This window comes from Ammodytes marinus (assembly GCF_949987685.1).
Source record: "Ammodytes marinus genome assembly, chromosome: 24".
Classification (NCBI taxonomy): Eukaryota; Metazoa; Chordata; class Actinopteri; order Uranoscopiformes; family Ammodytidae; genus Ammodytes; species Ammodytes marinus.
In genome coordinates, this window is record NC_137228.1 from 14062627 (window position 1) to 14073643 (window position 11017).

The 11017-nt window shown below is 43.0% G+C and overlaps 1 protein-coding gene across 1 annotated transcript; it reads right to left on the reverse strand.

Moving 5' to 3' along the window:
- Window positions 1-402: 402 nt before the first annotated feature.
- On the reverse strand, window positions 403-9398 carry LOC307270115 (indian hedgehog B protein-like; the record flags this gene model as incomplete). The annotated part of the gene is made up of 3 exons (XM_080053278.1): window positions 403-1932; window positions 5004-5265; window positions 9099-9398. The coding sequence occupies 3 exons, from the start codon at window positions 9396-9398 to the stop codon at window positions 1241-1243; spliced, it is 1254 nt and encodes a 417-aa protein (XP_079909404.1). The 3' UTR covers window positions 403-1240.
- Window positions 9399-11017: the final 1619 nt, after the last annotated feature.

Below are 11017 nucleotides of genomic sequence, written 5' to 3' on the forward strand. Positions count from 1 at the left end.
ATGCGTAAGGCTAAATTAGTCCAGATCCGCATGCACCATCATCAGCTCCCCCCCCCCCCCCCCACACACACAGCAGAGAGTGCACCTGCGCCAATAGGTGTCGGTAAAGGTGCGTTCACGTGACAAGAGTTATCACAACAGACACAATCAATAGAACCAAGTGGTGGAAAGTCATTTTGAAACCCTGGCCTGTTTGTAATTGTAGACTCATGAGATGGAGATAAAATAATGTTTTACAAATATATTGTATCTCCGTGTTTTTGTGAATAAGTTTGAAAGAAACAAAACAATAAATGAAACCACACGCAGCTCATTTCCATATAATTTAATTTCAAAAATAAATCTCTTCACCCATAATAACTTCATAAACATAATTGGATTTCTGTAAACAAATATGACTTATATACACTCTCTGTCTTAATATGGTGTTTAACGTGACACATTATCACCACCTACTGGCCTCGCATGATTACGTGTGTTTTCAATAGTTTTTTTGCGTTGTCTTGTGTACGAAAAGATATTTTAAAACACCGTTGTGCATACCGGAATTTCTCTGCAAAAATATTTCCTGCCTGTGTTTGTCGGTTTTGGGAGAAGTTCCCTGCGTTCCAAATCACATTATCTTTCTTTTTGCTATTCTACATACTATAGATGATCATAAAAAGTATGTAGTCAGCATGCAGTATGCTACAATTGGGACATACTTTTACTTATTTTTTTTTCATCCTAACATGGTTCCTTGAACTTGTCTCTTGATTATATATCCGTCTCATCGCTGGTTGTTTTCACTCGGAGTCTCAGTCCATGTGACGTAACTTCCGGTTTGAGTAGGTTGTGGGTCCGTATTGCCCAAAAAGCTGCTGATTTCCACACTAAAAATCACGACCGGATGTAGTAGGGAATCCAGGTATTTTTCACCATGCTGCATCTGACATCATGTATTGGGACAAACTAATGTTTTTCTACCATACTAAACCGCAGGGAAGTTTACAAGTCGTTTAGAAGGATAAACCCGCACAGATGAATCAACCAAATTTCGATGGGGATTGGAACCGGATTGGAACCCAGCCATTGTCTGTCAGTTCACAGCTTCTTCCCTCTTTGTCCCATCCGGTCCAAACATCTCCTCAGGACGTCCATAAAGCCCCTCCACAGCTCTACCTGTGTTTGGCCTTGTTGTCCCAGTTTTAAAGGTAAAGGGTTCAAGTTCCTTTCCGATAAAAGTGTCCACCATGTTCCTTCACCTCTCTTCCTGAGCGACACCTAGCGGATGAAAGCGCCCCGAGTCTAGCAGCATCCTGCCTAGCCAAAATAACAGCCGTGCGTACCAATGCATCCCGTCTCCATGGCTCCCAGTGTCCCCTGTCCAGCGGTGCATTAACCTTAGAGGTGAGAAGGCCCAGTGAGCCACAGAGTGTTGCTCTAACACGGCGTAGCAGGACGCTACCACCCCGTCCACCACTACTGTCCCCTGCTGGGTGAGCGGAGCAAACGCACCCTCACTCTCCCTCACACTGACCCGGGTGATTTGGGACAAAAGCCCTTTCCCCTTGTCACCATTAGCAACCAGAACACACTGTCCGGGCCGGGCGTGGCTGGCATAGGCCGTCCTGAGGTCGCCCCTGTGCGGCTGTGCCCCCTCGGAGCAGTTCCCCTCTGTGAGAAATATGAGGTGAGCCGCGGTTAGCGATAGCCGTGCTCCAGCTAGCGTGTGCAGAGTGTAGAAGGACTTCCTGGTTCCGGGGTCACGGTCCAGGAATGCGATGACATCACTGTAAACCAGATCCACACCGTCGCCATGGTTACCGTCTACGGAGGCTAGGACTCTCTCGCCATGACGCAGAGACCTGATTGGCTTCTGAGCGCCGCCCTCCAACGTAACCAAGGCGTCGCCCGGGAAACAACCGCCAGATTTAGCCGCCACTGAGTGGTCTACACACGGACAGACAGACAGAGAGAGAGAGATGGAGGTTAGACAGGATAGATGGAATAATATAAATAATACATTTCATTTATAAAGCTCTCTTCATTGTTTAAAACAATTCCAAAGTGCTATAAATAGAATAGAATAGAATATTTTCATTGTCCATCGGGCAAAAAATTTGTCTTTGGTTGACAAAGCGAACCAGACATAAAACAGTGCATTAAGATGGTTGAAGACAACAGGATTTAACAAGCATGTATTTCTATTTGTCATTCCTAATCAACATTTTGGTTTATTGTTTTGTCAGGAATGAGCTTCCATACAAAACAGCTCAAGAACATAGTAAATCTTTTCAACTCCCTATAGATAAATATTGACTTTCTTTTTTCTTAAACTCTTAAACATAAAAGAACAATAACAAGATAAAAGCTTCTGACTGTGTTGAGTGTGTGTGCGTGTGCGTGTGTGTGTGTGTGTGTGCGTGTGTGTGTGTGTGTGTGTGCGCGTGTGTGTTTCCATGCAGTATTGTATTGAAGACAAAGTGTTTTTCGGGCTTTTTGAAAGCGACACTTGAGGACCGTCTCAACGTTACGTATCTGGGGCTAAATATTTGGTGAAGGCAAAGCCAAGGCCAGGGGATAAGATAAGTCCCCTGAAGGAGCAGGTTAATCATCACAACGACACATGACTCCTGCCCGGCTCAGGGACCTTTAAAATTTAAAGACGCAGAGCAGACTGCAGGGTTTACTAATTTGAACCCTCTGATAATTCAAAACCGCTTTAAATAAGGTGTTTATGTTACTTAATAATTGTCAGTTTAGCATGTTTCTGTCTTTATTCCACATATCTACATACATATTAGTGGCCTATATGACTAAATTATTTAGTTTCTGATATATTGTTTGTGCTAGTATTTTTATTATTTATTTATTCAGATTATAATTATCTTTTGACTGACTTCCTGAGTTACTGGATATCTATCTATCTATCTATCTATCTATCTATCTATCTATCTATCTATCTATCTATCTATCTATCTATCTATCTATCTATCTATCTATCTATCTATCTATCTATCTATCTATCTATCTATCTATCTATCTATCTATCTATCTATCTATCCATCCATCCATCCATATTTTCTCCTTTTGTGCTGCTTTGCTGCCCCCTAGTGGTACTTTTCCGCTCGATGACTTCAGCACCTTTAAGGAGGATTTGCCGGTTGGATTTTTCTTAGTCCCGGAAGGAATTTTGAGGAAAGTACAGAAGAAAAAAAAGGGAAAAATCAAAAACATGCGAAAAATACCAACTTGATTGGTTGCCCCCTCTGATCAAGTCAAGGCCTGGGCCCTCGCTACCCGCTCTGGGAGGAAAGAGGAAGAGGATAGAGAGAGATAGCAGGAAAAGGGGGAAAGAAAGAGGAAAATCTCAGTTACCAATCAGTGTAAAATGTGTAAAGGGAGTGTTTAAATTCTGATGCATTTTTACAAGAGCGTGTGACTTTCAGCACTAATGCGTTGTGCCACATGTCTGCTACTTTTCATACTAGCTGCACATAGAACAGACACTATGTTAAATATGTGGAGGCTCAGTGTGAATGTGTGCAGACCTCAGCAGCTGATTTCAGGCCAGAAGGGGAAAAAGAGCAAACTCCCACCTAGTATGAGCATGCAATCTAGACCCGGGTGTCTTGTTGAAAGTTATTTAACATGTTGTCTATTTACGTCCATTTCCATTTATGTTTTGGCCACCGAATAAATTCATGTTAGTTTCTGAGCAAGTGTCTGTTTTAGTTTTTAATTCTGAAGTATTTTATTTTCTTAAATTTCTAAGACCTTTGCAATTTTATTCAACTTTTTCTGGCTCTGCTAAAACACTGTCAAACTCTGAACTCAAATGTCTTCAGGCTAAGGTTTTCTACAGCTAATTATCTAAGAAACTAGAAGGATTTTTGTTTTATCTGAGAGGTTTCATATCCTCTGTGTAGTTTACCATTCTCAACATTTCAATAAGTGGTTGGCGGCGCATGCATTTGTTTAGGAAGCGAGTGAAAGAGAGACGGCAGGATGCATGGCCAGGAGGTAATGAAGGCTATTTATATGTGACTATGTCAAATTAATAATGGTAATATGTCAATGGTGAAGCAAAGTAAACTTTGATTTAGTAGCGTTTCACTTCTGCCTGCCATAAATCGTTTGGTCTGAGTTGGTGGGGATTCAGACAGGAGCAAAGGCATTAATTATAACTATATTAAAATAGCATTCTTTTCACTGATGGTCTCGTTTGCTCTTACAGGTCATTTATGATCATCAGAGGAAAATTGGACAGTTTAACAAACATTTAAAAGTTCCTCTTGAATGTTTTACCATGATGTAAGGGAAGCAAAAAGGCCACAAACAGCTCACAGAAGCAAAAATCTAGACGTTAAAGGATGTAGAACTTAGTCTGAGTTAACACGGGGTGAGTGGCAGGTGAGACATGATAAAGGAAAGGAGAAATACAGGAAAAGAGCCGGCAAGCGCCCACATACTGAAGATGCAAGCAACAGGAAAGATAGTGAAACAAAACAATGTTAGAAAGAAAGGAAAGGGTGGCGGAAGCACTTCCCGACAAAACAAGTAGTCTGGCGTTTTTTGGCAGACTGAAACTTTTGGAGTGACTGTGCCACATAACTCTGCTGAATTTAGCATCCACATGTTACTTGTAGAGCTATTGTTCGATATGTTTCCTGAGTCATAGAGATATGCTACAGACAGCCACAAAGAAAAACTGACTTTTTTTCAGCGCACTCTCACAGAACAGACAGTGAGGAGATATTCATTGATTTTGAAAAAAATTATTTGGACATCAAGCTTTCTCCAGAATCGCTGACTGTTACCATTGTATGTAACCAGGGCGCCATTAAACATGAGACCTAAATGTCACTTGATCTCCATGTCTAAATAAAGGTAAATTATATATTTGATAGTTATAATAATAATAAGTTCCAGACTAGGCTGACTAAAGGAAAACCCTTAGCGAAAAACAAAAGCCTACATCTTATGATTTGGATTCAAACTTCCACCCCGCCTTGTCTCACCTGACTTGACGCTGCAGTGTATGTGAGCCTTGGACTCGTAGTAGACCCAGTCAAACCCGGCCTCCACCGCCAGGCGCGCTAACATGGCGTATTTGTTTCTGTCTCGGTCTGAGGTGGTGATGTCCACCGAGCGGCCCTCGTAGTGAAGAGACTCTTCTGAATGATGCCCGTCCTCGTCCCAGCCCTCTGTGACCCTCAGACGGACCCCGGGCCAGAGGTTCATCACCGAGATCGCCAGAGAGTTCAGCTTGTCTTTGCAGCGCTGCAGAAAAAAACACAAATAAAATTATTATACAGTATATGTACAGATAGTTTTTTATGATATATTTCTTTTTTAACAAATAACTATCAGGTCAAAATATACTTTACATCCACAGTTTATATGCATACACTACATATCCAAAAGTACAGGTGCATCAAAAAGCTTTTTGGGTAGTTTCTACAATCCACAATCTACTGCTCAGTAGAAGTTACGTCACATCGATGGATATTTAAGCAAGAGGCAAGTTCAAGGTGCGACGTTATGACGATATAAATAAGCAAAAGTACGTCTCAATTGTAGCCTATACTGCATGCTAACTAGAGCCTTTTTATGATCATCTGTAGTATGTAGAATAGAAAAAAGAAGGAGTATCCGATTTGGAACGCAGGGCTTTTCTCTTTGGCTGCAGCCTTCCCACAATTCATCCAACTGCTTTAACCTGCTGTTTGCTCTGTGTGGTGGGCTATGTAAAGGCTTCAGGGCGGTGAGGTGACGAGGTGGCGGCGTCTACATGAACCCCAGGTCCTCCGCGTCCCTCTAAAGCTGCAGTCTGGTCAGTGTGAGCAAACAGGAGGAGAGAGAGAAGCTCTATTGAGGGAATTGACTCTGCTCCACTCTGCCCAAGCTCCAGCAAATAAATCCTACAGTCGGCTCCGTCTGTCTGAACCACACTCAGGCAGCATTATTGTCCGGGTGTTAAGTGGGATGCATCCAATTTAAAGCTATAGTGCGTAACTTTTGTCTCCCCCCCCCCCCATGAGGAATTTTGAGTAATTACAACAACACTGTGTCGGTGCATTAGGTAAGCCTTCAGTTTTCACGCATGGATTTTATACCTTCTGCGTCCAGGTTTTTTCCTGAGCAGTGGAATCAATAACTGAAACATTTCTTGGGCTCTACTTGGGATTTTTTTTATATCCTGCACCAGTGTAGCGGGGCGACACAAGTTTGTAAACGCTGCCATACTTAGAAATACAGAGAGAGTTTTGTGGAGCAGATAGGCCTAGCTAACGTTGTGTCAACTCGTTTGGTGGCTACTTTAATGTAACCGACATTCCTTTATATGAAAAAGTTATGCACTATAGCTTTATTAATAATCTACTGCATGTGGTGAATCATTTAAAATTATATAAAATGTTCTGGTCAATTAAAGGTCAAAATATGAACTTTTAAAAGGCCATAAATGCCTCAAATTAGACTAGACCTGGATGGAAGTTTTGTCTGGTGGTTTTATTTCACTTGGGCGACAGAAATCTAAATCACAGTCGCTGACTGAAGTCTCATTAAATCAAGGCTGCAACACTATAGGCCGTCTTGTCACTTGCCTGCAGCCTCTGAAAGCGACTCAGTGATGTAGCAACTCATGAATCTCCGCCTATTAAGGGTGAAAAGTGGGATTAAACGCTATAAATGTCTTTTTCCATGTTGGCTGTGATAAGAATAGCTCGTGGCCCGGTCGCCACAGATGCCTTTTCACGGTGTTCACTGGGGATTTTAACGTCTTATGTTTTCTAACTGCGGTCACGGCAAGGAGCTGGACTTCATAAATCAGACGATACATTTTGTTGGTTTTCCTTTCAAGGTATACAGATCGACGGGGGTTTCTGTAGCAGCGGTTTTAGGCACTAAACCGCTGGCTGCACAAACATTGGACGCGCAAGGCTGACAACACGCGCCTGTGCACACCTTTGCGCTGCAAAAAATGTCTCTTTGAAAAGGTCAGTCGGTCTCATGTGGCGTCTAAAAGTCGTGTTTTATAGAGATCTTCTCTTTATTCCAATCCAATTCGACTGGAATAAAGAGGACGTTTTTAAACCAAACTTTCCTAAAAGTGTGTTTTTTTACGGACCATGACTCCAAGAAAACCCTGAAAATCATTCAAACTGGTCCTAAATGAGTAAAATAGTATATGCATTTTTGCAATTCCTTAGGCTACATGTGCTTTAAATGGCAAGCGACTTAAAAGGCCACGTTAAATTAGATGAATGACACTTTTTGCAGTGTGGTTTTGCCCCTGAACAGTCGCGTCTGTATGCAGCTCTGAGCGCCCAGGAAAAAGCGAATAAAAAATCTGTATAATTAAGGCTTCAACACAAGTGAAGTGGGCTATTTCTGCACATGTGTGCTGCGAAAACAAACAAAAAAGTAACACGGAATAGTAAAAGACAAACGCGAGGCTGTCTCCTGCGGCTTGGAGCCCATAAATTGTGTTCAGGTCAGCGCTGTTGACGAGCAGAGGTTCGTGGCGCGCGCTGCAAAAAATGTCCCGCTGGAAGGTGACGGAACTACTGCAAATCTGAACTTTTTAATTCAAGTTCAGGTCAATTGATTTATATCTTTCTTTTCTTGCCTCTCCTACGGTTTCACTTTTGGAAGGAGAAGTGGGAAAATCTAATAAAGTAAGTTGATTTTGGACATTAAAGGTGGAGTCAGCGATTCTGGAGAACGTTGGTGGACAAAATCACTTTTGTTCAAAATCAGTGAATATCTCCTCACGATCTGCTACCTGTCCGTACTGTGTGTGCCCTGACAAAAAAATGCTGGTGTAAATACACAGCCACAGGCTCTATCAGGGTATGTTAACACAGGGGGGGCCACCATATACCAACATACCCGTTTAGTATAGGCTGTGTTTAAACACTTGTTTATTCTATTTTCAGTCCACACACGTAGGTAGTGGATCATGAGGAGATATCCACCGATTTTGACAAATGGAGATTTTGACAACAAGCGTTCTCCAGAATCACTGACTCCACCTTTAAAGTCTTGAATGAGATTATTTTACACTCAAGACTAAGTGAATTAACTCATCCATATTTCCTGACTTTACCTTGTTCTTTTAATCACTTAAACCATTCTGAATTGGCTCGTCGCCCCGGTGGATATTTCTTGCAGTGCGCGCACTGAGGTGACAGCTACAGACAGACGGGAGCGCGCTCTCACTCACCCACGTGGGTCTGTGGACATAAGCGCTGCTCTCAGAGAGGAAGCCCGCGGTCACAAGAGCCAGATATAAATACTTTATTCCTGGGGAAATTGGGAGTCAAATAAATTCCAACCCAGGGCCACATCAATGACGGTGTCGTAAAAATGTTTGACAGTCCAAAAAGGCGACTGTTAACTGTAGCCAGTTGGGGCTAAAAACGAAAACGGTAAACATCACTACACGCTTGACCCGGGCTTTAACTAAATACGAGTTTTGGCCGTTTTTTCCACCAAAAAACATGATGTAAAACAGAGGACATAGTGTCTTAATTAAGAGCGACCGCGTTTCCATACATTTTTAGACGGGGTTGCCCTCTTTTACGCACGAGCTGCCCACACTGAACCTCTGAAAGTTCAAGTAGAGCAGTGATTCAAACCGGTCACCTACACAATCCAGAGACTAACTGCACTGTGTCAACGGCTGCAGGGCTTTAGGAATCTACTGAAGAATGAGTTGAGCAAACAAAGTGATTTTTTTAATCAGCTTCTTAAAGAGCGACGCTACCTAAACTCATTTTCAATTGAACTAGAAGAATCAGTTATACTTATTAAGCGACATATGGTAGAAATGACACATGTTCCCTTAAAAAAACACCAATGTATTGGTATATTGTATTTACATGCTTCAGAAAAAATGTGAGTCAAACACAATTCTGCTTGTAACCTAAGACTGATTTTTGTGTAGTGACGAGCCTTGAGTCAACAAGAAATGCGGAAAAAGATAACAGTGTCCACGCGTTTAAAGACTGGGCAAAGTGCACTTAGCAATACCTCCTTAATAAGCAGACTGTGCTGAAAACATTAGGCTAAAAAGAACACTACGGTAAACGGGAGGGTTGCATGCTTACCTGTGTCATCATGCGGTCTGCACCTGTGTTCTCCTCATCCTTGAAGATGATGTCTGGGTTGTAGTTTGGTGTGAGCTCCTTGAAGCGATCGGAGTTCCTGGTTATTTTTCCTTCGTATCTCCCACTCGCCCCTAACGTTTTCTCGGCGACGTTTGGACTGAACTGCTTATAGGCGAGTGGCGCGAGCTTCCGTGGAGACCGTCTCTTGCCATAACCTCTACCCGGCCCGCAGCCCTCGCTGAGCGGCGTGAGGAGAAAGGCGCACACGGCAAAGCACGTCACGAGCGTCGGGAGCAGCATTCCTGGATGTAACTCCCCAGGCGCGTGGCCAAAACGTCCCAGTTGTATTTCTTTTGACGTGTGTGAATGTTTAAAGTGGATGTAAAGAATCAGGACTCATTCCCGAGTCCCCAGAAGTGGCCATTCCCAGTGCAACAGACCAGCTTCTGCGTTGTGTTTTAAGCGAGACAGTGGCACACACAGTTGAGTTGAGGTTCTGGGGGCTTTATTCCCACTTTTCAAGGTAAAAAAAGAAAGAAAATACAGGCGTAACACACAAAGTCCAATGTCTCTCTCCTGGGCTCAGAGGCCTATACCGCCAAAATAATAACGCCCCAGGTAAAAGGTAAAAGGGTAAGCCGTAGAAAATAATAATAATGAAGAACCTATTTAAAAAAAGAAACAAATTGGTGGAAGTTCACAACAGAAAAGAAGGTGGCTAAATGATCATAAAAATAAAAATAGAATATAAATTCTCTCAGCTACACCAGCGCGTAAAAGGTGCCATGCAGTGCGCCTCTGGAGCGAGCTGAACCTGAGGTCTTCTTCGCTTCTGAATCTCTCTCGTCTGTCCCGAGTGCACACACAGGAGGCAAAGGGCATAAATAGTCGAGGTGAGTTTGTCTTGGCTCGAGGGTTCAAAGCTCCATGCGTCTCTGTGTCGAAGCTGTGAGAAAAAGCTCTCGAGACAGACACGGAGGCGCGCGCTGCGTCTGTTGGGCACGGCGGTCAAAGGGTGTCCCCGCAGGCAGCCGGTGGTTTCAGCCTCTCAATGCGTCCCTGTGGCAGCAATGGGAATGGAAGAGATCCTGCTACAGTACAGATGAGAGGCAGACCGCGCCCTGCCGGACCTGCCCTCCTCTCTCCTCCCATCGGGGTGGCACAGACACACACACAGACACACACACACAGACACAGACACACACACAGGCACAGAAACACAGACACAGACACACACACACACACACACACACACACAGGCGGCCTTCCTCTGTGTATTGTCGGCCAACGGACAGACAACCACGCGCCACGAGACTGACCTGGCCGGCGCGCGCTCACTCTGGCCTTTGGACCCTTCAGGTGCGCGCGTTCAGACCTGCGCAACAAAACTTTCTCACACCTCATACAGGTCAGATTTTTATGGGGAGCAGAATGTAAAACCGATTACTTTTTTCTAGCTGATTTATTTTGTTTTAAAGCTATAGTTTGTAAAAACTAAAATAATTTAATGTATAAATGAATGTCGGTTACATTCAAGCCATTGCCAAATGAGTTGACACAGAGGTGAGTAAGCCAATCAGCTCCTCAAAACTCTCTCTGTATTCCATTTACTCTGACAGGATATGAGTGCAGCACAGAGGTGGACTTACCATTAGGCAAATATATGCAATTCCTTGGGGAAGAGCCCCATAAAAAGCTTCATAAACCTATTAGGCTATTATTATCCTAATACATTATAGAAAAATGGACATGGTGCAATCACACAATATGATTTTCTTCGTCCTTTTCTATTACTATGACACCAATAAGGACTATTATTCTTATCATATTCCATAGATGATGAAAATGTAATGAAGTAACTAATTAACATTAAAATATTTGCAAGATACAACTTTACAAATTGTTTGCTTTTCTGTTTC